Below are 26,608 nucleotides of genomic sequence, written 5' to 3'. Positions count from 1 at the left end.
TTACACCTTTGCCATCCTCTACCCTTGTTATAACATGAAGCCCAGACTGTTCACGGTACTCAGTGTGATCTAAGCAATGGTGGATATAAGTTTGGTATACCTTTTTTGCTTTTTAATTCTATCTCTCCTGAAAAGAATTCCTCGTAGCATGTCAGGGCAAAAGGTTCTCAGCATTTCAGTGATTTCTAGTTTATTGCACACCAGGGAAATTTGAGAAGTGTAGGATCACTGACAGCAACATCTGGGTTTCTGCCTTTATGTGCATGTGCAGACTCAGTTTCGGAAGATTAATGACTGTGAGTGCTAACAGCTTCATCATTGTTATTACCCCAAAATTCAGATTAATAAAACAGTGGAGAAGAAGCTGATGAAATACTATTTTACTGCTGCTTGTTGATTCTGCCCCATTTGTAATCATGATTCGTTCACTGTAATTAGTTAGCATTATGATATCTGTTCTGATCCGAGGGTCCTAGTTGAGATGAGTTTTCCCTCTGCTAAACTTAATCAAGATTTTGTTTAATGACACGTTCGACTATCCCACAGGCACTTCTGCTTCTGAACTAAACGTACAGGCCACAGTCGATGGAATAAAGCTTTATTCCTTAACAAAGTGCAACATGGAGTATATGAAAAAAACTTGGCATTTAAAGTAAGTGAAATGTCTTCAATAGATTTTTGGAAAGAATAAAATGTTTGAAAATTAAAACATTAAACTTCTGATAATTATCACCTGGTTATGGTTGTTTGAAACTGATAAAACTGATTTTTCAATGTGAGATGTTCTAGGATTTCAGCAAAATATTTGATGTAATTTTCTTTTTAGTGATGTGCAGAGTGAGGTAGTCAATATAAGTATCAGCTGTTGTTCACTGGATACAGGTGCCTGATTTGTGGCTTGCGACCACCCGACTCCCGTGTACTAAATTATGGCACCACACAGCTTTGCTGCATTGACGCTAGTGATCTGGATTTTCCTTTCTGGGTCAGGAATGCAAAGTTTGGGATCTTAATTTTATAGTGGTGGAGTCCTCTGGAAGTTGGGCTTGCCCTCAGGGATCAAGTGCGGAGGCTGTCAGGTGCGGAGGCAGGCTGGGCGAAGGCCTGGCTCAGTGCTTCAGCACTGGGTCCAAAAAAGCATCAAAATACACATCAGACCATATCACTCACCTCTGACAACCCACACACTCCCCATGCCACATATCCAGGAGGAAAATACAGTTCAGAGCAGCATTCTTATTTCCCCATTTTACTGTTTTTTCCTTTGAGTCATAGTCTCCACCACCCCCACGGCCCATATACCTTCCATGCCGACATATGCCACTCTGTCCACCCTTTATAGTCCCTGTGTCAGCTTAGTCACGACCCATGCCAACCCATGCCACCAACCTTACCTTTTGCTACCATACCAACTCACCCAGTTTGCACCATGTGCAGATTGATTAAATAAAATAAAGTTCTCAGTGTCTATTGCAGACTTTATTAAAAAACATTTTCATTCATAAAAACCCAATCATTGGGCGCGATTCTCCGCACCCGCGACTAAGTGCCCACGCCATCGTGAATGCCGTCGAGGTTCACAACGGCGCAAAACGGCCCCGATCTCAACCGATTCAGGGCCCGAAAATGGTCTAGGTTTGGGGCCACAAGAAACTCGGGGGGCATGTCGCGAAAGTAGCGTCATCAGCGCACGCCGGGCATTGGCGCCGCATAAAAGCGGCACGGCGTCATCCACCGCGTAACTGGCGTCACCTGCACATGCGCGGGTTGGCCGGCGCAAGCTGGCGCCAACCCGCGCATGCGTGGTTGCCGTCCTCCCCGAGGCCGCCCCGCAAGAAGATGTCGGATGGATCTTGCGGGGCGCGGTGGAAAGGATGTCCTTCTTCAGCGAGGCCGGCCCGCTGATTGGTGGGCACCGATCATGGGCCAGACCCCTTTTGAGTCCTACCCCGGTGAAAGAACCCCCCTCACACCCCCACAGGCCGTCCCCCCAGCGTTCCCGTGCTGTTCCCGCCGGCAGTGACCAGGTGTGGAAGGCGCTGGCGGGAAGCTGTCGTTTTGGGCAGGCCGCTCGGCCCATCCGGACTGGAGAATAACGGGTGTAGCAGAGAATCGCCATTTTGGGTGTCCCGGGCGATTCTACGGCCTGCGCCACGCAGAACTCGATGGGGCCATTCTCGCCACTTGGGTGAATCGCGGGAGGGTGTCGGACGCGTCGCGGGGAAAAATGGCGCGCCAGGCGATTCTCCCAACCGGCGCGGGAGCGGAAAATCGCGCCCAAGATATTTACATTCCTTCAACTTCATCCTTATAGGCAACAACTATTTCATTCACGTTCTTAATCCCTTATAAAACAAACATTTCATTCAAGTGCATAATCCCCTGAAAAAGCAAACATTGGATTTCATAGTCCCACTTCAAAAGATCTATAACCACTTGGCACTGTTAATCAAACTGAAATCGAAGGCATCCTACTGTGATAATGGAAGTTTATGAAATTAATCATGCAGCACTAATTCAGCAATGGTAGCCCTCAGGCTTATGTTAACAGTGAATGTAGTAGCACACAATGATTTTTAAACTCTCCAGACATTGTTTTTCAAAGATAAATTGGGCAGGAGTTTTAAGTGCTTGGGCAGCTTGACAGTTGCATTTGATAGTTCATTTTGACACTTTTGTCAGTTGTTTATGATGTTTCATTTTGACACTTTTGACAGTTCCAATGGGCTTGACAGTTAATGAGTTTCTGCTTTTTTACACATATTCATGCCTACTTTTAACAATCACAGTGAGCACCTTACCTCTCCCAAGGGTTGCATGACCTCCCCCAAACCTGACGACCGTTAAAAGGAAACCATTTCTTCCAAAGGCTTCAGGGAACATATCCAAATGGGCACCTATGTCTCTATGGACTCCACAAAGTGGATCTATGCCTACCAGGCCCAATCTAAAGTTGAAAGAACAATACAGCACAGGAACAGGCCCTTGGGCCCTCCAAGCCTGCACCGGTCATGATACCACCCTTGGCCAAAACCACCCGTGTTTCACACACCTATATCACCAAAATTAGACATGAGTGGATGGAGCCAATGATTTAAAAAGGCAGCTGCATCCACGAAATGCGTATGCATAATTTTTGAGCTGGGTCCATTTCCCCTGAATCCCATACTCCCCACCTCTGCACAATTGGTGGTTGTGGTGTCTGGCGGTGGGACTTTCAATTTCCAACTGCCGCTATTTTCACAATAACGAGAGGCTTGCCATCATTCAAATCCATTTAAGATTATGAAATTCTTTAGTAACAACTAAAATGCAGTCAATCCTTTTAGTGAAAAAATCCTGGAGTCTCAAGAAAGACGGAGAATGGGATCTGATGACCAACAGGTTTGGCTGCAGATCTCCAATCCAACTGAAGCAGACAAGGGGAAATACACCTTGGAAATGTTTGATGGCAGGCAGACACATAAACGTGCCCTTGCCTTAACAGAACAAGGTAAGAAATTGTACTTTTAAATACATTCCAAAATTCCTTTAAAATGTTTTAGACAAGACAAGTTAGACCATTATTATTCAATATATGAACGCTGACATTTTTTTTTCGATTTTCTTTCAGTTTTTAATGAAGCAATAGCTGGATATCAAAGACTGAAGTAGGTTTCCCTTTCACTAATTTATTTTCATGTATTTGGATTGCAAAGTAAGTCCCCCTATATGAGTGGCAGTGATGTCTCAATAGAGTACAACCCTCTTCCTTATTTGTTACACAACAAAATTCTAATCTTATCTTGTAAGTGATGCAGGTTCACCCTAATATATTTCTACGTATTTAATTTTACACTACAAATATAATGGAGCTCCAATGAACCATTCTATATTTTAATGTATAGGATAAAACCTATCTGAATATTACTGCATCTATGGTGAATGCAATTAATATATCTCAAATTCCATTAGTCACAGCACAATCACTGAACTGCTACATCTCCTGGACCTGCATTGAGAACATTTTTTTTTAACTGTCGGCTGATAGCCTCCGACAGCTCCTTCAGGGCTTTTTTGCCAAGGCCCTGAGAATACTGGTTACAGCTCGCATGACCCATATTGCAGTTATTTGTGAGCAGGTTTTGTAAAGGGGGCTGCAAGCTGGGGTTAGGCCCCCAATTTCCCACCATGGCATCTGGTTTCAGTCACCTTGGATACTTATACAAAAGCCTTTACCAACATCATGGGTGGCAGGTAATGAACCAGACTCACATCAACTGCCAATGGTTCTTGTTTTCCGCAGGTCAAGCACACATGGGGAAATCTAAATTTCTAGACCATGGGCAAGATTCTCCGTCCATTCACAATGGGATTCTCCTTTCCCGATGCAGCGAATGGGAGATTTGGCTGAGCACCAAATTCTCTGTCCTCGCTAGCAGCGGTAACAAGGCGGACTCGCAATGGAGAATCCTGTCGCATTGATTTGAAACACAAGGCAATATGAGCATTTGTTTTTTTTAAAGGGCTTGGACTTCTATAACATCTTTCACAACTTCAGAATGTCTCAAAGCACTGCAGCCAATGAAGTACTTTTTGAAGGGTAATCACTGTTGTAATGTAGAATTAAAAGCATCTAATTTATACACAGCAGATCTCACAAACAGCCACATAATCTGCTTTAGTGATTTTAGATGAGGGATAAATATTGGCCAGGACACTCTCAAAATCTCCCCTCCTCTTTTTCAAGATGGCAGCTGTGGGATCTCTCACATCCAACAGGGAGGGCAGACAGGGCCTGGCTTAATACTGCATCCAAACATCCAACAGTGCAATACTCTCTCGGCAATGCATTAGGAGGGTTAGCATACAATTTGTGTTCAAGTCTCTGCAGTGGGACGTGGACCCACCCATAGCCTACTGACTCAGAGTTAAGGGGGCAGCTAACTGAGCCATGGTTGGCACCTTGTCCTGAGGCTTGGTGTTACTGATAGTTTCTTTTCTAACCACATCTGTGTTTACACCAATGAATTTTTAGTAGTTTCCTAATTTTGTTACATTTATTTTTCAGGCAGGTGGTGATTGCAGAAAGAAGTAAGTGACTTTTCTCAGATATCGCGCAGATTTAAAGTAATTTTCCATCATGAAGGAAATTCAAAATGAAACTTTTCTTTTCTGAACTAATTAATAATAATCTTTATTATTGTCACAAGTCGGCTTACATTAACACTGCAATGAAGTCACTGTGAAAAGCCCCTAGTCGCCACACTCCAGCGCATGTTCGGGTACACAGAGGGAGAATTTAGAATGTCCAATTCACCTAACAAGCACATCTTTCGGGACTTCTGGGAGGAAACCAGAGCACCTGGAGGAAATCCACGCAGACACGGGGAGAACGTGCAGACTCCGCACAGTGACCCAAGCCAGAATCCAACCTGGGACCCTGGTGCAGTGAAGCAACAGTGCTAACCACTGTGCCGCCCAGAGTACTACACGATTCTAACTATTTTATGTTGTTTCCTCTCAAGCTTCTTTCTCCCAATGAATATTGGCTACACTGGGCATGAGAGGTTTTGAAACGCGAGAAAAATCCAAGGCCATGAACTGGGGTGGAGAAGTCAAGGGCTACAAAATGTCTGATAGGGGCAGAGCTGATGATTCCATCATACAACTATTGACAAGTGTAGAAGAGAAAGCAAATGAGGAAATCTGAGTGATGCAGTAAGCTTTAAAAACTCAATGTTCGTAAATGCAACTGAGGAGTGAGGGAGCTGAGGAGTGAGGGAACTGAGGAGTGAGGGAGCTGAGGAGTGAGAGAGCTGAGGAGTGAGGGAGTTGAGGAGCGAGGGAGGTGAGGAACGAGGGAGCTGAGGAGTGAGGGAGCTGAGGAGTCAGGGAGCTGAGGAATGAGGGAGCTGAGGAGTGAGGGAACTAAGGAGTGAGGGAGCTGAGGAGTGGGGGAACTGAGGAGTGAAGGATCTGAGGAGTGAGGGAGCTGAGGAGTGAGGGAGCTGAGGAGTGAGGGAGCTGAGGAGTGAGAGAGCTGAGAGTGAGGGAGCTGAGAGTGAGGGAGCTGCGAGTGAGGGAGCTGAGGAGTGAGGGAGCTGAGGAGTGAGGGAGCTGAGCAGTGATGGAACTAAGGAGTGACGGAACTAAGGAGTGAGGGAGTTGAGGAGTGAGGGAGCTGAGGAGTGAGGGAGCTGAGGAGTGAGGGAGCTGAGGAGTGAGGGAGCTTAGGGGTGAGGGAGCTGAGGAGTGAAAGAGCTGAGGAGTAGTACAATTCTGAGGATCTGAGAAAGAATGTCAGAGTAGGAGAAATGTTAATAAGTGTTGAGTTTAACAAGGAACAATGTTAAGGTTGGCATAGCTGCAGTTTGGGAGGAACAACTAAACAATTGTTATGTTCTTAAGGAGCAATGCAATGCACTATACAGATCAATGGGAGCTTTTGCCTCTGGTCATAAGACACTTACGGGAAAATTTTAACTCCTGGCAGAAAGCACATCTGCTAGTTCAGTGAGAAAGTCAGTCCTCATAATATTTACACCAGTCAGTCGCCTGAACAAAACGGGCAACTAGGCAACTGGCTGGCTTTGGGCCTGCAATAAACAGATGGCTCAGAGCCTGTCAGGTGGTCATGAGTTAATTGGGTTTTGTGGGTAGGTAGGTCGCTATTAAAGTAAATCAAGGGTGCATACTATTTCACTGGAAAGATCAGTTTTACATTTAATTTAAGGTGTATTGTATTCAGCCTGAGGTTTGGGCAGTCGTGGCAGCACCTCACTCTCGTTAAAATGACCTATGGGTAGCATTATTTTTATTTGAAGCTCCTGGTCGTGTCAGGTCAGCAGCTCAGCTACCTGAAGAACACCAGCATTAAGGGGTGAACCAAACTGTTATGAGTTTTGATTCCTAGTCTGTTAGGTTTCTTCTAGGTGAAGGAAATTTAAATTACCCTTTAATTTAACACTGGCTAAGCATGTAATCATGGTTTGAATCATCCTCAGCAAAATGCCAAGGATCGACAATCATTTCAAATAGATTGTCCCAATGGGAAGTATCCACACTGATGTGGAAATTCCAATTGTGCTGGTGCATCAGGTATGTGGATGAGTGGAGCCTCTGCCCATCAGTCTACATCATTGCTCAAGCTTCCATCTGGGATTTCAGGAATTGTGGAGCAATACCTTGGTGGTAACTTGAGTGAAAGAATGGATTTTCTCTCTGCTTGAGTTGGAACTTTTAGGAAAAGACATTGTGGTGCCTGCATAGAGCAGTTATATGGGATCTAACCTTGACTCATGTGGGTCATTCACTGTGTGGGACTGGGTGAGATCTGATCGGTAAACCGACACCCCACTCACCCATTAATCTTACTTCTTACCGTAACGACAATATTGAGGGGAGGAATGGAACAGGTACCCACCCCTCCTCTGCTGTTTTAAACATGGGCAGATATCTGATGGAAAGAACCATCCAACTAAGATTTCTTCACCTCCTCATAACATGATATTGGCGCCACAAACTGGCTCACATTTCAAGGGTTATGTGTTCACTAAGATTTTAATACAGCCATTCTTTGTCGGACGTCCAACAGAATATTTTGTTCTTGTTCCTTCAGACCGAGCTAAAGTAGTCAAGGGTCTACCTGATGTTGTTAACATCATGGAGGACAAGGTAAAGAATGGAAACATAAATTCATAACAATCAAAATTTCATGGAGTATTTTGTACTGCTTATCACAGCCACTACACTTAATGCTAAATATTTTTACAATTTATCAGGTATTATTACATTCTTTCAGTACAGTATCTATTGCCAATAAATGTAAATGAACTACTTTAATTTGTAGTCATTATCAAAAACTATCATTGCTTTGTATGTATTTAAAGACAAGTTTCTAATATTTTACATACAGTATATGCTTGTGCAACGAACTAATGGCTCAATTTTCACAACTGTAAATGCTAATCCATTAATTATTCATTAAAATTGATTAATTTAACACATTATTCACTAATTCCTAAAATACATAACCTAGATTTTCTGTTCGTGATTATTTAGCATAGGAGCACAGACCAGGTGAGCAGTGGCAGCTTACTGGAATTGAAAACTGTTACACAGATCGCCAAACAACTTAGTACCCAGCCCATTATTTAGTCTTGCTGAAAACATGCAGTTAGACTGTAATTGCATCATTTCTGTCTCACGTGGTCCGTGCATCTGATTTGCCAGAAAGCTAAATAATTATTCTCTTAGTGCTGACAGAGTTTTGCTGATAATCTATTCATTCTGATAAATACCTATCGTAATCCGAGGCAGTGATCAAAATTTAGCCACTCCATGACTGTGTCAATGTTTCAGAGGGAAGGATATATACACTTCACTTTCCCAAGAATGATTTTGCTATCTATGTTAGCCAAAGGGTTTCTCAACAGTTTCAGACTAGAAGCAACAAATTCAAGTCTGCCAATTCCTAATGGAAACCAATCTCTCGTAAGTTACAATTGGTCCCAATTTTGCCTGGGTTGGGTCTTTAAATTACATTTTCAACTGCCTAATGCAGATGTATACAATGGTAGGAGGCGAGAGATAGGGGATTCCAGTCGGTGATGTCATCCCAGCAGGGTGGCACGGGTGGCACAGGTAGCACTGCTGCTCACAGCACCAGGGACTTAGGTTCAATTCCGGCCTTGGGTAACTGTCTGTGTGGAGTTTGCATGTTCTCCCCAGTGTCTGTGTGGGTTTCCTCTGGGTGTTCCAGTTTACTCCCACAGTCCAAAGATGTGCAGGTTAGATAGATTGGCCACGCTAAATTGCCCTCTAGTGTCCAGGAATGTATGGGGTAACGGGAATAGGATGGGGTGGACAGGTAGTGGTATTGGAGAAAATGCTCTTTCAGAGGGTTGATGTAGACTTGATGGGCCAAATGGCCTGCTTCTGCTCCTACATCTTATGGTGTAGGGGTAACACATATTGGCATGGGTAGAAGACTGGCTACCTAACAGAAAACAGAGAATTGGCATAAATGGGTCTTTTTCTAGTTGGCAGATGCAAAGAGTGATCGAGTGATGTGTTACAGGGATCAATGCTGGGCCTCAGCCTTTTGCAATTTATGTAAATGACTTGGATGAAGGGACTGAAGGTATGGTTGTGAAACTTGCTGAGGACAGAAAGATAGGTAGGAAAGTAAGTTGTGAAGAGGACGTAAGGAAGCTACAAAGGGACATGGGTTAAGTGAGTGATGGGCAAAGCTCTGGCAAATGTAGTATAATGAGGGAAATTGTCAATTTTGGCAGGAAGAATGAAAAATAAACTTACTATCTAAATGGTGAGAGATTGTAGAGCTCTGAGATTCAGAGGCATCTCGGTGTGCTAGTGCATGAATCACAAGGGCTAGTATGCAGGTACAGCAAGTAATTAGGCAAGATAATAAAATGTAATCATTCATTGTGAGGGGAATTAATTACAACAGTAGGGAGGTTATAATTCAGTTGTACAGGGCATTGGTGAAACCAAATCTGAAATACTGTGTCCAGTAAGGTCTCCTTTTAAGGAAAGATGTAAATGGATTAAATATGTATCCATGAGGAGCTCGCCAATTCATTTGGCAGGGTGAGGCAAGAAGTCGCTATCCCCACTGTTACCTCATGGGGTTGTAAACCCAGGCACTATCTTTAAAGGACACTCGTCAACCTGAATTATTCCCTTCCACCTTTTCCCAGCCATTGCTCCACCTTTCCCCGCTCACCTGTACACCTTTCCTTGGTCACCCTCCACTCAAGTTGCACTGTCACCACCCGCTCTCAAGTATAGACTATATTTACAGATACTCCCCAAAGAGTATCAGGGGCAACTCATCGTTAAACATGGAAGAAGTCAACCTCACCAGATGTGCGCCACTTACTTGCAGTTGTAAAAACTGAACATTCTAATTTCTCACTGGCAGCGAGTTGGCCTCTTAGCATTATATGCTGATGCAGGCAAACGGGCTTCCAGACATTGCTCTCAGGAAGCTTAACCTGCCTTTCAATTGCCTTTAATGTTTTGAGAACATAATTACTAAAGTCCATCCCTTCATGAGGAAACTGATTTTTGGTCTCGCACCAAATTAAGTGCCCCGCCTACCACACTTGCCACTGCTGGCCGGACCGAAAGATTCTGCCCAATATAACAAGAAAGTAGGAAGCTACAGAGCAGCCATCAAATAATATTGAACACATTAACCATGATAGTGTGGAATCCCACTGGAATATCAGAGTAGCACCAATGAAAAATTTCCCCCAGCAGTACAATTTATTCTTTGTAACAGCCAAAAGGAGATGAGAAGAATCTATGCAGAAAAAGAGAGCCTGAGGGAATCAAATCGATATAAAAAGGAAGAGAGAGGTAAAAATAAAAGAGCAAAAAGGATAAAACAAAACCTTCTTAAAAGTAAGATTTATTTTGATGGAAGTCTCATGATTTCAGATTCCTTCAAATTCCAGTGGAATCCTTTGTTCGGGATTGATTTGAGTTCACAGATAAAGTGCCAACTGTGATGTGACAAAGCCTTAAAAAGGGCGAAGGCTAAAATAGTCCCAAGGTCTTTCCTGCATTAAAAACTGATTTACAATTGAATTATGCTATAGGCAGCCAAAAATTAAAATGTCTATCTTTTTGTCTTCAACAGACCCTGTGCTTGTCTTGTATCATATCTGGAGATCCCATTCCAGAAGTATCCTGGTTGAAAAATGATAGAGAACTCATTTCTGGTGAACACCATCAGGTCACTGTTGACAAGAATACTGTCACCTTCAGCATCCAACAGGTCACTTCTGAAGACTCTGGAAAATACAGTGTGTTTGTAAAGAACAAATATGGTTCTGAAACAGCTACTGTAACAGTAGGTGTCTATAAACATGGAGAAGAGTCAGGGAAATAATAATTTCTCAATGAAAAGCCTCTGGGCTCAGGATTTACACTGAGGGTAGAAGGTTCATGAGCAAATCTTTGTTCTGTGAAAGTTCCAGAAACTTTATAGTTTGTGGTGCTGTCAGTGCTTTAGTTTAAAGATAATATGGAAATTTGCAGTTAGGTCTCTGAGTGAAATAATAATCATTTGAAGAAGAAATGGAAATCTGTATCTTAAAGAAGGTGACAGGAGACAACAATTAGGAGAATCTAGGAAATTAGGAGTAAGCACTGGGGCCTGGGGCAAACAGTTTCATCCTTGGAGTAAAAGATATTGATCGAAAATCAATAAATCCTGGTTCAAAAAACAATTGGATACATTTCAAAAGAGAGAAGGCATGAGAGATTCAGCGAGAATTGGGGAGGTGCGGGGGAACTGTGCCAAATAGGGATTAAAAGTCTGAAGACTTTTTAAAAATATCCGTTCACAGGATGTGGTTATCACTGTCCAGGCTAGTATTTATTGCCCATCTCTAATTACCCATCAGAAGGTGGTGGTGAACTGCCTCCTTGAATGGCTGCAGTCCATACTTCTCATTTTTGCAACCTGAACATTACGAATCACTTGGCCAAAGCTTAAAGAAGTAAATTTGATGGGAAGGGTTGCATGCCCCTTAAATACTTGCTGCACTTTCCTCCCTTTGTCCTACTTCCTCCTGCATATGTTGCTGTGAAAGTGAAGTGACAATGGAGGGGCAATCTTGCATGCAAAGAACCACAGAATGGAGCAAAATGAAGTTGTGTTCCCAAACTCAATAGTTGGAAATGGGCCAGGGTGCTTGCTCTCAGTTGCAGCTCAGTAAATTCTACAGGAAATGCTGAGTGTGAGTGTCAAGTAGGAACATAACCGACCTTTTCTCTAATGTGCCTCAAGTTTAATTGCTTGCAGCCAGTCTAAGCTTGCGTTGACGGCTCTATTTGGGCAGCACGGTAGCATAGTAGTTAGCGCAATTGCTTCACAGCTCCAGGGTCCCAGGTTCGATTCCCGGCTGGGTCACTGTCTGTGCGGAGTCTGCACGTTCTCCCCATGTGTGCGTGGGTTTCCTCCAGGTGCTCCGGTTTCCTTCCACAGTCCAAAGATGTGCAGGTTAGATGGATTGGCCATGCTAAATTGCCCTTAGTGCCCAAAAATTGCCCTTAGTGTTTGTTGAGTGGGGTTACTGGGTTATGGGGATAGGGTGGTGTGGGCTTGGGTAGAGATCTCTTTCCAAGAGCCAGTGCAGACTCGATGGGCCGAATGGCTTCCTTCCGCACTGTAAATTCTATGATTCTATGATGATTTGTTTCTTTTACTAAGCCAGTTAATTTCTATTCAATAAATTTACTACATTCAGCATAGGAAATTTACTAAAATTTACTACATTCAGCACAGTAACTTCATTTGAAGCCTACTTGTGACAATAAGTGATTTTCATTTCATTTCAAAATTATTTTAACCAGATGTACTACATAAATGTATAAAAATCACCAATATTGACATGGTGGGTTAGGCACAGACCTTTGTCTCTGAGATCCAGATTAAAATGCAGCCCAAATTAATGTGATGAAAACTTCCTTAATCAGCTGGCTGCAGCAAATATGTTTAAATGGTCTCATTCCAGTTCCTTGTGTGCATGGGCCAACACAATATGACTAGGGTGACCAATCACTAGCTAACACTGATTTAGAGACTGGAATGACATTACGATACACTACATTTGTAGTGCATCGTATTGATCAGAACTGGGGGTTGAGGCACATTGTTGGGCTCGAAACGAGATATACATGACCTAGGAATGCTAAGAACTATAGAACCATAAAATTCCTACAGTGCAGTAGGAGGCCCAACGAGTCTGCACCAACCTTCCAAAAGAGGACCTACCTAGGCCAATTTCCCCATAATCCCATCTAATCTGAACATTTTTGGACACAAAGGGGCAATTTAACATGGCCAATCCACCTAACCTGCACATCTTTGGACTGTGAGAGGGAAGCGGAGCACTCGGAGGAAACACGTGCAGACACGAGGAGAATGGGCAAACTCAATACAGACAGTCGCACAAGTCCGGAATTGAACCTGGGTCCCTGGCGCTGTGAGGCAGTAGTACTCACCTGAAAATGGACACCATACAGAATGTACTTCATTCTGCAGCAATAAAATTCATCAATAATTGATTTAATAATTTGCATAAAACATGATGAAAGTATTAGAAATCTTCAAATTCTAAACGGCGTTAAACATCCAGAGTGTTGTGCACAATTTAATACTGCATGAAACCTATTGCATAGTTCAGAGGTTAAAGGCAGCCACAACCTCATTTGTGAACAGATGTTAAACAGAAGAGCATCCCCTCAACAATATTCTGAACAGGTATTCAACTTCAAACACCGAGAAACAGACAAATCACACAAAACATTGGTTGGACAATTTAGAGATAGATGTTGTATAATTAGAGATCAGATAGTGGCTTTGCGCCATAATTGCAGCACTGCTTATTTCTGGCCCGGACTCGTTTTATGGATGAAGTACTGCATTGATTTAATTGTCATTATTCAAATATGATTGTTGCTGATTTGTTATAAATCACCGTAATAAAGTTGGAAATCATTTCTGCTCCATTACTAATTATATTATTAAGTAAGATTTGCGAAGTAACCTTCCAATGGTGTTTTTACAGAATCTTTCTACACTTATCTATGCCCTTGCTGATCGATGATAAAAAGATAAGCTATGGACACAATCCATCGACCCCATCGTGCCCAACTCGGGACAGCCTCTTGCAAGACTTACCAGGCTCGTCACGCCTCACGAGATCTCGCGAGGTGTCGCAATCTGGATCCCGTCCATTGAGGTCCAGATTTGCATATTCAAGTGAGTAGTTAGTCTCACTTGAATATGTTTATGCCAAACCTACCCAGCAGGGATAGACCTCACCTCGGAGACCTCAAGCGACTGTGATTTAGCACAGGTTTCCACAAATATGCACCCAGCCAGGGGGGGCTCGATTGGGCACCCCTGCGATTGGTTGGGCTCTGGGCAGGGTGGTATTCTGGCACCCCAGATGCCACCCATACACCATAGCACCCACGTGGCACTGTCAGGCGGGCAGGGCAATATCAAGGTGCCAGACTGGCAGTGCCCAGGGGGCACCTTGCCTGGGATTGGGCCGAGGGGTACCCTCCCGTATGAGGTGGAATGCTGGGGGCTAGAGGACCCGCTCATTGGTAGGTTGCGGCATTGGGGCAGAGGTCGTGGTGAGAAGACCGAGGACGGTTGCGAGATCGGGGTGGCATTTAATAATGTGCCTTAGAAAAGATGTAACACATTTGAAAACGTGTGGCCTCACGAACACCAAAAAAAATAAAGTCCTGTTTGATAGTGGGGTCGATAGTGCCAAGAAACACCCCACTTAACGGGCCCAAATAGGGACTCTTTTCTATTGTAGGAATAATGGGCGGAATCTTACCAAAACATAGCACAGTATCAATTCCAATGAGAAAAATGGAGTGAATTTGTCGGCAGGATTTCTTACGGAACTTTGAGCCTGTTTTCCAAAATTAAGTGAGTGAGTGCGGTTTACACCATCACTCTGGTGGGGGCAGGGCTTCTTTGAGCTGGGTACCATCTTGCAGTCTAACGTCCCCCCCACCAGCCCAAATCACAGAAGACTAGGGGGCTGCCCCCCACCCGATATTCATCGGCGGCATCCCCCGCCCTCAAAGTCCGCCTTCTACTCCCCCACCCCCATCCACCACCCATATACGCAACCCCTCCACCCAATGGGACTCCCACTAGGGCCCAACCGGGCAGCACCAACCTGTGCCATGGGAAAATGTCAGTGAACTGCCCAGGCATGTCCCTCTACCCCCCACAATATATACTTCTGTACCCCCCGAGGGATTCCCCTCAACCGCCTCATGCCTGACCAAACCTGTTGAAAATGACATTCTGGCACCTGGTGAATATTCTGTGAGCGGGGAGGTCTGGAGAGATTGTTTGCTAATGACATGCTAATGTATTAAAATGAGGTTCCCAGGCTCCCACAATGCGATTTGCACAACTCCACCAGACAGGAGGGGGTGGTTAAAATTCCAAAACCCAATCACACCAGAGAGAATCGCGTTTTTCGATTCTCCCGACTTTGAGCTTGCGCCAAGTTTCTCACAGGTGGAGAGAGCGGCTCAAAATCACTCCCAGGATTTATTTAGTTTCTTGCCCCAGTTATTAAACGTTGCATGCTTCATAAATCTACAATAATATGAGTCCAACATTGCTGGAGATCTATGTTGGCTGACTAGCTATGCTTTTCAGAGATCAGACCAATAAATTTAAATTTGGCACATTCCCAAACCTTCAATCCACAGTCGCAGCAGGCTATAAGGATTTAAATGCTCTAATGCTTCAAAGAGTATTCATCCACACATTGCACTAAAAGGCAGTGCTGAACATATTAGATTTAAAACATACAAAAGGTGTTTTGTTGAGTAGAAAATGGGGTCATAAATTTACAAGCTTGAGTGAAGCAGAGCTGGAATGTGAACAGCTCGGCGTAATGTTCACTGAAAAGATTTTGGTGCCAAGGGAAACTTCATCACCCTAATAGTGATTTAATTCTTGATCAAGAATGTTGCATGCTTTGGCAGCATCTGTAGGGATAGAAAAGAGCTAACGTTTCGAGCTTTGGCAAAGCAGAGCTTTGACAAAGGGTCACCTAGACTCGACACGTTAGCTCTTTTCTCTCCCTACAGAGGCTGCCAGACCTCCTGAGATTTTCCAGTATTTTCTCTTTGGTTTCAGATTCCAGCATCCGCAGTAATTTGCTTCTATTCATGTTGCATGCTTTCACTGATGCGATACCAAGTTTTTCAATCTGGTCCATATTTACCGTAATATCAAGGTACTTCTTGACGGTGGCCTGAATAATTGTTTTTTAATCATTAATGGGATGTAAGCATTTATGGCCCATCCCTATACAACTGAATTGGTTGCTAGGCTATTTCAGAGGGCAACTAAAAGTCAATCATATTGTCATGGGTCTGGACTCACATGTAGGCCAGACCAGGATTGAATGGCAGATTTCCTTCGCAAAAGGATATTAATGAACTTGGTGCATTTTTAATTGCAGCCGGTCACTGTTACTTGTTTGTGAGATCTGGGTATCACTGCAAGATCAAGGTGTATTGCCCTTGAGAAGTGCTCAGGCTGATACTAGTTATTTTATATTACAGGTGAGGCACGATCAGTTTGACTGGAGACGAAGTTGAATCCAAACTGAGGCTTTATTAGTATCAGATGTGTGGCCTCCCACAGCAGCTGGCGAAATGGCTGTGAGCTGGAGGCCACGCATATTTCTAACCCGCCTCCTGGGCGGAGCTAGCATGCAGGGGCCACAGGTGAACCTGTAGTGCAGGTTCTACCGGACAAACCCTAATATCAGAACATAGTGGTTTACCACATTCACCCCCTGTTAAAATTGAGTCCGGCGGGGGTGGTGGATAACTATATACAATTAGAAATCTTTACTATTTACAGAGCAGAAAAAAAATGTCTCTGGTCATCCGACGGGCTGGTCAGAGGTTCAGCAGGTCCGGTGCCTTGATGGTTCTTTGAGATCGACGAAGTGGCGACGGCGATGTTGGCGCTGTCATGGTTGAAGTTGACTCCGGGTGCGTGCCGAAATTCTCATCATCAACGGGGCTGGGCAGGGGGAGGACGGACAGTCCTAGGAGGGGTGATGGGGGCGGCGGGGGAGGGTGGCGCCGAGGGTGACGGGGGTGGTGTGGGGGTGGAACCTGCTGGTGCCAGGTCCCTGAGGGAGACGGTATCCTGGCGGCCATCGGGGAACGCCACGTAGGGGTACTGTGGGTTTGCGTGGAGCAGGTGCACCCTTTCCACCAACGGATCCGCCTTGTGGAGCCGCACATGTTTACGGAGAAGCACGGTTCCCGGAGCTGTGAGCCAAGTTGGGTGCGATACCCCGGATGTGGACTTCCTGGGGAAGGCAAAAAGATGTTCATGCGGTGTACTGTTAGTAGCAGTGCAGAGTAATGAGCGAATGGAATATAGTGCATCAGGGAGGACCTCTTGCCAGCGGGAGGCTGGGCGATTCCTGGACCGCAGGGCCAGCTGGACGGACCTCCATACCGTCCATTCTCCCTTTCTACCTGTCCGTTTCCCCGGGGGTTGTAGCTCGTCGTTCTGCTGGAGGCGATACCCCTGCTGAGCAGGAACTGACGTAGCTCATCACTCATGAATGATGATCCCCTGTCACTGTGGATATAGGCGGGGAAGCCGAACAGAGTAAAGATAGAATTAAGGGCTTTAATGACGGTAGCAGACGTCATGTCGGGGCATGGGATGGCGAAGGGGAACCGGGAGTATTCATCGATCACACTGAGGAAATATGTGTGTCGATCGGGGGAGGGGAGGGGGCCTTTGAAATCCACGCTGAGGCGTTCAAAGGGGCGGGAGGTCTTCACCAGGTGCGCGCGGTCCGGCCGGTAGAAGTGCGGCTTGCACTCCGCACAGACCTGGCAGTCCCTGGTGATTGTCCTTACTTCCTCGATGGAGTAGGGCAAATTTTGTGCCTTAATGAAGTGGTACAACTGAGTAACCACTGGGTGACAAAAGCTGTCGTGCAGGGTCCGGAGTTGGTCCACCTGTGCGCTGGCACATGTACCTCTGGCCAGAGCGTCTGGGGGCTAGTTGAGTTTGCCAGGGCAATACTTAATCTCATAATTAAAGGTGGAGAGCTCGATTCTCCACAGCAAGATTTTATCATTTTTGATCTTGCCCCGCTGTGTGTTGTTGAACATGAAGGCTACCGACCGTTGGTCAGTGAGGAGAGTGAATCTCCTGCCGGCCAGGTAGTGCCTCCAATGTCGCACAGCCTCAACGATAGCCTGGGCCTCCTTTTCGAGGGATGAGTGCCGAATTTCGGAGGCATGGAGGGTGCGGGAAAAGAATGCCACAGGCCTGCCTGCCTGTTTGAGGGTGGCGGCAAGGGCGACGTTCGATGCGTCACTTTCTACTTGGAAAGGAAGTGTTTCGTCTACAGCGTGCATTCTAGCTTTGGCAATATCAGCTCTGATCCGGGCGAAAGCCTGTTGGGCCTCGGCCGTCAGGGTGAAATAAGTGGACTGTATGAGTGGGCGGGCCTTGTCCGCATAGTTTGGGACCCACTGCGCGTAATATGAGAAGAACCCCAGGCAGCGTTTGAGGGCCTTGGGGCAGTGGGGGAGGGGGAGCTCCATGAGGGGGTGCATGTGGTCGGGATCGGCCCCCAGAAATCCGTTCTGGACCACGTAGCCGAGGATGGCGAAGCGGTTTGTGCGGAACACACACTTCTCCTTGTTGTACATGAGGTTGAGGAGAGTGGCGGTGCAGAGAAATTTAGCAAGGTTGGCGTCGTGGTCCTGCTGATCATGGCCGCAGATGGTCACATTGTCTAGGTACAGGAACGTGGCCCGCAAGCCGTACCAGTCGACCATTCGGTCCATCCCCCTTTGGAAGACCGAAACACCATTGGTGACGCCGAAGGGGACCCTAAAGAAGTGATATAGTCGGCCGTCTGCCTCGAAGGCGGGGTATGGCTGGTCCGATTTACAGATGGGGTGCTAGTGGTAAGCAGATTTCAGGTCCACCGTTGTGAAGACCCGGTACTGTGCAATCTGGTTAACCATGTCAGATATGCGTGGGAGGGGGTACGTGTTGAGTTGCGTGTACCTGTTGATGGTCTGGCTGTAGTCCACGACCATTCTTTTTTTTCCCCAGACTTAACCACTACCACTTGAGCTCTCCAGGGGCTGTTGCTGGCCTCAATGACGCCCTCCCGAAGCAACCGCTGGACCTCGGACCTGATGAAGGCCTTATCCTGGGTGCTGTACCATCTCCTCCTGGTGGCGACGGGTTTGCAATCTGGAGTTAGATTGGCAAAGAGGGAAGGAGGATCGACCTTTAGGGTCGCGAGGCCGCACACAGTGAGGGGTGGTAAGGGTCCCCCGAATTTAAGGGTCAGGCTCTGGAGGTTGCACTGGAAGTCCAGGCTGAGGATAAGTGCAGCGCAGAGGTTAGGGAGGATGTAGAGGCGAAAGCCGTGGAACTCTACGCCTTGGACTGTGAGTGTGACCATGCAGTACCCCCGGGTCGCTACGCGATGGGATCCGGAGGCAAGGGGGATACTTTGATTGGTAGGGTGTACCTTAAGGGAGCAGTGCCTTACCGTATTTGGGTGTACAAAGCTCTCAGTGCTCCCGGAGTCCAGAAGACAGGAGGTCACATGGCCGTTGACTTTCACGCTGGTGGATACATTGGTCAGATTATGTGGTCGGGACTGGTCGATTGCCATGGGGGCGAGCCGTGGTTGATCGTCGGGTAGTGAGGCGGCCATTGAGTTGAAGTCCTGGAAAGCCGTTGGTATCCATTTGCTGCTGGGTGGACAAGATGGCGGTGCCCGGAGATCCTGGGGATTACAAAATGGCGGCGCCCATGGACCGCACGTTGCGGGGGTGGAGCAAGATGGCGGCGCCCATGAAACGCACGTGTTGTGCGGGGGAGAAGATGGCGGCGCCCATTGGTCGCACATGGCCTGGGGAGGGGAGGAGGATGGCGGCGCCCATTGTCAGTGACCGGGGTGGGGGGGGGGGGGGGCGACCGCTGAGCGGGCCAGGCACACCGCAGCGAAGTGGTCCTTCTTCCCGCAGGCCTTACAAAGGGCAGCGCGGGCCAGGCAGCGTTGGCAGGGGTGTTTTTGCTGGCCGCAAAAATAGCATCGGGGCCCCCCGGAGATCACTGGCTGGAGCGTAGCGCAGGCGTATTGGGTGGGTAACGCCCCCGCTGGGGTGGCTGCCTGTGGGGCCCATGAAGTGTACGAGGAGTGGGCCATGCGATTGGGGGTGTAGGACTGGACATTACGCAGGGCGGCCATCATGGAGAGCGCTAGTGTTTTTGGCTCTGCGAGGTCACGTGTGGCCCCTTCTAGGAGCCGCTGCCAGAACCAACATCAGAACCAATCCCAGTTACAACAGCGTCCCGCATAAGGAGATCTGAGTGCTCCTTAGCTGTAACATCCTGGCAGTCACAGTCCCAAACTAGTGGGATCAGGGCCCTCCAGAGGTCCTCGATTGACTCACCAGGTAGTTGAGTACGCGTTGCGAGCGCGTGTCTGGCGAAGAGCGTGTTCGTCTTCTGTTCATAATTTTCTTTGAGTCGAATCATGGCATCAGCGTAATTGGGCGCATCCTGGATCAGCGGGAAGACTTTGGAGCTGAGTCTGGAGTACAATATTTGGATCTTCTGAGCCTCTGGAACAGGGGTTGGCGCCAAGTTGATATACGCTTCAAAACAAGCTAGCCAGTGTTAGAAGCCCTCTCTGGTGTCGCTTGCGTGTGGATCCAGCTGCAGGTGAACTGGTTTAATCCAGAGGTTCATCTTTCGAATCTGATACTAATAGATTGAGGCACGATCAATTTGACTGGAGACAAAGTTGAATCCAAACTGAGGCTTTATTAGTATAAGGGGCGACATTCTCCGAACCCCCGCCGGGTCGGAGAATCGCCGGGGCCTGCCGTGAATCCTGCCCCCGCCGGTTGCCGAATTCTCCACCACTGGATATTCGGCGGGGGCGGGAATCGCTCCCCGCCGGTTGGCCGGCCACCCCCCAAGATTCTCCGGCCCGGATGGGCTGACGTCCCGCCGCTAAAATGCCTGTCCCGCCGGCGAAGATTAAACCACCTACCTTACCGGCGGGACAAGGCAGCGCGGGCGGGCTCCGGGGTCCTGGGGTGGGCGCGGGGCGATCGGGGCCCACCGATCCGCGGGAGGGCCTGTGCAGTGGGGGCATTCTTTCCCTTCCGCCTTCGCCACGGTCACCACCATGGCGGAGGCGGAAGAGACTCTCTCCACTGCGCATGCGCGGGAATGCTGTCAGCGGCCGCTAACGCTCCTGCGCATGCGCCGCCCGGAGATGTCATTTCCGCGCCAGCTGGCGGGGCACCAAAGGCCTTTTCCGCCAGATGGCGGGGCAGAAATTCGTCGGGCGCTGACCTAGCCGCTTAAGGTTGGGGCTCGGCCCCCCAAGATGCGGAGCATTCCACACCTTTGGGGCGGCGCGATGCCCGACTGATTTGCGCGTTTTGGGCACCAGTCGGCGGACATCGCGCCGTTTCCGGAGAATTTCGCCCCAGATGTGTGGCCTCTCACAGCAGCTGGCGAAATGGCTGCGAGCTGGAGGCCACGCATATTTATAACCCGCCTCCTGGGCGGAGCTAGCATGCAGCGGCCACAGGTGAACCTGTAGTGCAGGTTCTACCGTACAACCCCTCATATCAGAACCCTGGTTTACCACACCAGGGGCGACATTCTCCGACCCCCCGCCGGGTCGGAGAATTGCCGGGGGCTGGCGTGAATCCCGCCCCCGCTGGTTGCCGAAGTCTCCGGCACCGTATATTTGGCGGGGGCAGGAATCGCGCCGCGCCGGTTGGCGGGCCCCCCCGCTCGATTCTCCGGCCCGGATGGGCCGAAGTCCCGCCGATAAATTGCCTGTCCCGCCGGCGTAAATTAAATCACCTACCTTACCGGCGGGACAAGGCGGCGTGGGCGGGCTCCGGGGTCCTGGGAGGGGGGGGGGCGGGGCGATCTGACCCCGCGGGATGCCCCCACGGTGGCCTGGCCCGCGATCGGGGCCCACCGATCCGCGGGCGGGCCTGTGCCGTGGGGGCACTCTTTCCCTTCCGCCTCCGCCACGGTCTCCACCATGGCGGAGGTGGAAGAGACTCCCTCCACTGCGCATGCGTGGGAAACTGTCAGCGGCCACTGACGCTCCCGCGCATGCGCCGCCCGGAGATGTCATTTCCGCGCCAGCTGGCGGGGCAACAAAAAAGCTGTTTCCACCAGCTGGCGGGGCGGAAATTCCCCCGGCGTCGGCCTAGCCCCTCAATGTTGGGGCTCAGCCCCCAAAGTTGCGGAGCATTCCGCACCTTTGGGGCGGCGCGATGCCCGTCTGATTGGCGCCGCTTTGGGCGCCAGTTGGCGGACATCGCGCCGTTTCCGGAGAATTTCGCCCCAGGTTTTTGAACTAACTTTAAATTCCGCCAGTGTGGGATTTGAACTTGCATATTCTGAAGCACGAAAATGTAATCGCTACACAACGTCATTCCCTGAAACGCAACAAGCAAAAACAACTCATAGAGTGTCAATACAGGCAATTGTAGGCTGTAAACTGGGAAGAGAGGGGATCAGAGTTACAGTGGAAGGATAATGGATTAGTGTCAATCAAGAATCTGTTTGCCTGTAGTTTTATATTAAGTCTATCTTTGTGCCTACTTTTTTTGTTAGTGTCTGTCCTGGGGAAAGGGAAGAATAAGATAAAACCAATGAAGTAAAAATAAGGGAAATTAAATGAAAAAAAGGTCAAAGGCAAACTTTTAGTAAAGGTTTCACTCTTAACTCTATGTTCAATAGCTCACGCCTTTCACTGTCTGACATCTTTAGGTGCAATGGAAGATGACCCCATTTCTTTCAACATTTTGTACATAACCAGTAGGGTTTTGACTCATAAAGGTTATTCACCCAGAATACAGATGAGATAAAGCAAACAGAGGTCTTCAGAGCAGACCATTTACTTAAACTTGGATTCAGTATTAGGTAAAAGACCTTTTACTTTTGCCTGCCAATTCAATGTGATTGAACCTACCCGATTAAGTACTACCTTCTGTACTATCCATTAAGAAATAAATATTTGACATTGCAAAGTAATCCTTTGTAAGAAATGCTTAATAAATGCGGCAAATGCTCCTGCTGCATACAAACCTCATTTCCATCATTAGTTCTTATGCGCAATGGATTCAAATCTTAATTCCAGTTCATATCATTCAGAAACTCTGCATTCAAGTAGTCATCAGTATACCTTCTAAGGTTTCTTTGATGTGTGTCTTATTGTTGGATCCATTTATAGGTTCATTGTGTTCAATTCAAAAAAATACACAGCAATTTGCATTCATGTAGAAAAGCATTCCAATGCCATTCACAGAAGGTTAATCCAGCATAAATTGACACTGAGATGCCCAAAAGCCAAGTCAAAGAGGTAAGTTCTTTAAGTGGGAGAAAGAGGAAGAAAGGCAAAGAGGTCTTGGTGGGGAATTTCAGAGTCTCGGGCGTAGATACCTGAAGGATTCACCACCATTACTGGAACTAAATGAGTGGGCAATGCCAGTTTTGGAGGAACGCAGAGTTCTTCAAGGGTTGTGTGGCTGGAGGAGGGTACAGTGATAGGGTGAGTTGAGACCATGGAGGAATATGAACACAAGGGTGGTAATTTTGAAATCGAGGTGTTAGTGGATTGGGAGACAATGTTGGTCAGTAAGCACAGAGGTGGTGAGCCAGCAGAACTTAATACAGATTAGAATATTATAAACAATGTATAATTTTAAATTCAATATATAGGTGTGTTAGCAAATGTAAAAATGGTTTTAGCTTCATTTAGGTTTGTTTTATGGATCTTGGTGCCTGGGCGTTGGATAGTCCTGTCACTAAATGGTTTTGGTTGTTTTGGATTTCTTTGTATATATACATATTTTTAATGACATTCTCCATCCCCGAAAATAAAATAGATAGGTTAAAAGGGGTTCCATGATTTGGGGACAGAAACATAAAGCAGAAAAGCTTTGCTTTTGTCTGGTGACAGTGATCCAGTGACACAGATACCTAAAAAGATAGGGGGCGGGATTCTCCCGAATCCCCGCGATGGCCTGACGTCGGCGTAAAAAACGGCGCGAACCACTCCGGCGTCGGGCCGACCGGAGGTTGCGGAATCCTCCGCACTTCCGGGGGCTAGGCTGGTGCCGGAGGGGTTGGCGCCGCGCCAGCCTGCGCCGAAGGTCCAGCGGGAGTTAGCGCATGCGCAGAACCGCCAACGTGGTTCCGCGCAATTGCAGACCGGCCGGCGTATTCTAGCGCATGCGCAGGGGATTGTCTTCTCCGCACCAGGGGCTGGCACGGAAGGAAGGAGTGCCCCAAGGCACAGGCCCGCCCGCAGATCGGTGGCCCCGATCGCGGGTTAGGCCACCATGGGGGCCCCCCCAGGGCCAGATCCCCCCGCGCCCCCCCGAGGACCGCAGTAGCCGGCCTACCAGCCAGGTCCCGTCATGTGGGACCATGTCCAGTTCACGCCGGCGGGACTGGCCAGAAACCAACGGCCGCTCGGCCCATCGGGGCCCAGAGAATTGCCGGGGGGGCCGCTACCAACGGCCCCCGACCGGCGTGGCATGGTCCCCGCCCCCGCCCGAAAACCGGCGCCGGAGAATAAGGCAGCCGGCATCAAAGCGGCAGGATTCTCGCCACCCCCCCCCCACCCCCCCCCCCACCCACCCCCCTTCCGGGGGATTCTCCGACCCAGCGGACGGTCGGAGAATCCCGCCCAGGAGTTCAGAGGGGAGGAGTTCAGTGTGTGTCAAAAAGAGAAGACAGGGATTTTAAGCTTTCTGAAAAGAAAACTACAAGGTTAGCAGGGCTTGAAGTCCTTCAGTTATTTTGTTAACTGAATACTCAGTAATAATAAAAATCTTTATTATTACCACAAGTAGGCTTACATCGACACTGCAATGAAGTTACTGAAAAAATCCCCTGTTCGCTTACACTGAGGGAGAATTCAGAATGTCCAGTTCACCTAACAAGTAGCGGGATTCTCCGATCCCCCGCCTGGTCGGCGAATCGCCGGGGGCGGCGTGAATCCCACCCCCGCTGGCCGCCGAATTCTCCGGCACTGGAGATTTGGTGAGGGCGGGAATCGCGCCGCGCCGGTCGGCGGGCCCTCCCCGCCGATTCTGCGGCCCGCGATGGCCGAAGTCCCGCTGCTATCATGCCTGTTCCGGCGGCGTGAATTAAACCCTTACCGGCGGGACCAGGCGGCGCGAGCGGGCTCCGGGGTCCTGGGTGGGGGGCGCGGGGCGATCTGGCCCCGGGGGGTGCCCCCATGGTGGCCAGGCCCGCAATCGGGGCCCACCAATCCGCGGGCGGGCCTGTGCCGTGGGGGCACTCTTTCCCTTCCATGTCGGCCATAGCCTCCGCGATGGCTGACGTGGAGTTGACCCCCCCCCCCCCCGTAAATCACTTCTAATGCCAGAATAACTATTTAAAAAACCCAGACCCAGCCTCACACAGAACACCTGCCATGCACACGGCCTCCCAGGGGACCCATCACACCACCCCCAGCCCCAACCCTCCTCCCCATCTGACCTTACCCCCCTCCTTCCAGCGCGAACCAACCGAACCCAAACCCGACCCCCTCCCACACTGATCCCCTCTCTCCAGTCCAACACCTCCATTCTGACCCTATCCGACCCCCTTCCTCCCGGCCCAACCTGACACCACCCCTCTCCTCCAGTCTGACTTAACCTCACTCCTCTCCTTTCTGGTCCAAACCCCCCCACCCTATAGTCCAATGCCACCAACCCCCCCCCCCCCCCCTCCCTCTCTCTCTCTCTGGTCCAACACATATTGAAACGTCTCCCTAGTAATATAATGTAAGATTGCAAGAGTTTTCTTCGATATATAAAAGGTAGGAGAGAGACGAGAATGAACATTGGACCACTGGAAAATTAGGCTGGAGAGGTAGAAATAGGGAACAAAGAAATGGCAGAGGATCTGAGTATGTACTTCTCATCAGTCTTCACGATGGACGACACCAGTGGCATACCAGAACTTCAAGTGAGCTGGGGCGAGAGGTAAGTGTCGTGGCCATCACAAAGGAGAAGGTGTTGGGGAAGATGAAAGGTGGATAAATCATCCAGAATGGATGGACTACACCCCATATTCTGAAACAGATAGCCAAGGAGATTATGGAGGCATTGGTGGAGATCTTTCACGAATCACTGGAGACAGGAGGGTCCCAGAGCACTGGATAATGGCTAATGTAACGCCCCTGTTTAAGAAGGGAGGAATGTGTGGAGTTTTCAAATTCTCCCCATGTATATGTGGGTTTCACCCCCACATCCCAAAGATGTGCGGGTTAGGTGATTGGCCACACTAAATTTCTCCTTAATTGAAAAAAAATAATTGGGTACTCTAAATGTAAAAAAATAAAAATAAGAAGGGAGGAAGGCAGAAGACAGGAAATTAGGGCAGTTAGCCTGTCTTCGGTCATTGGTAAGATTTTAGAGTTCATTTTTATGGATTGCAGAGTACTTGGAAGTGCATCGCAAAAGAGTACTGAGTCAGCATGCATGGGTTCGTCAAGGGGGGGTCATGCCTAACAAATCCATTAGAATTATTTGAGGCGGTAATGAGGAAGTTAGACAAAGGAGAGCCAGTTGATAATCTATTTGGATTTCCAGAAGGCCTTTGACAAGGTGCCACACAAGAGGCTGCTAAATAAGATAAGAGCCCATGATGTTAGGGGCAAGGTACCAGCATGGATAGAGGATTGGCTGACTGGCAGAAGGCTGAGAGTGAGGATAAAGGGATCTTTTTCAGGATGGTAGCTGGTGACTAGTGGTGTTCTGCAGGAGTCAATGTTGGAACCACAACTATTCATGATATACATTAACGATCTGGAAGAAGGAACAGAGGTCATTGTTGCAAATTTGCAGACATGTAGAGGGACAGATAGTGTTGAGAAAGCGGAGAGGCTGCAGAAGGACATGGACAGGCTAGGAAAGTGGGAAAAGAAGTGGCAGATGGAATACAATGTGGAAAAGTGTG

At 48.1% G+C, this 26,608-nt stretch overlaps 1 protein-coding gene across 1 annotated transcript in view; it reads left to right on the top strand.

The window, feature by feature from the left end:
* The window catches only part of LOC140411385 (myomesin-3-like), a 225,706-nt gene extending 212,187 nt beyond the window's left edge, over positions 1-13,519 (top strand). Inside the window, exons 31-36 of the mRNA XM_072500502.1 lie at positions 547-652; positions 3,330-3,493; positions 3,614-3,650; positions 5,051-5,073; positions 7,601-7,656; positions 10,652-13,519. Coding sequence (XP_072356603.1) covers positions 547-652; positions 3,330-3,493; positions 3,614-3,650; positions 5,051-5,073; positions 7,601-7,656; positions 10,652-10,903 — 638 coding nt within the window. The 3' untranslated portion in view covers positions 10,904-13,519. The remainder of the gene's footprint in view (positions 1-546; positions 653-3,329; positions 3,494-3,613; positions 3,651-5,050; positions 5,074-7,600; positions 7,657-10,651) is intronic.
* The last annotated feature ends 13,089 nt before the right edge of the window (positions 13,520-26,608 follow it).

Source organism: Scyliorhinus torazame, chromosome 1 (assembly GCF_047496885.1).
Source record: "Scyliorhinus torazame isolate Kashiwa2021f chromosome 1, sScyTor2.1, whole genome shotgun sequence".
NCBI classification, from domain to species: Eukaryota; Metazoa; Chordata; class Chondrichthyes; order Carcharhiniformes; family Scyliorhinidae; genus Scyliorhinus; species Scyliorhinus torazame.
This window is presented reverse-complemented; position numbering and strand designations above follow the sequence as displayed.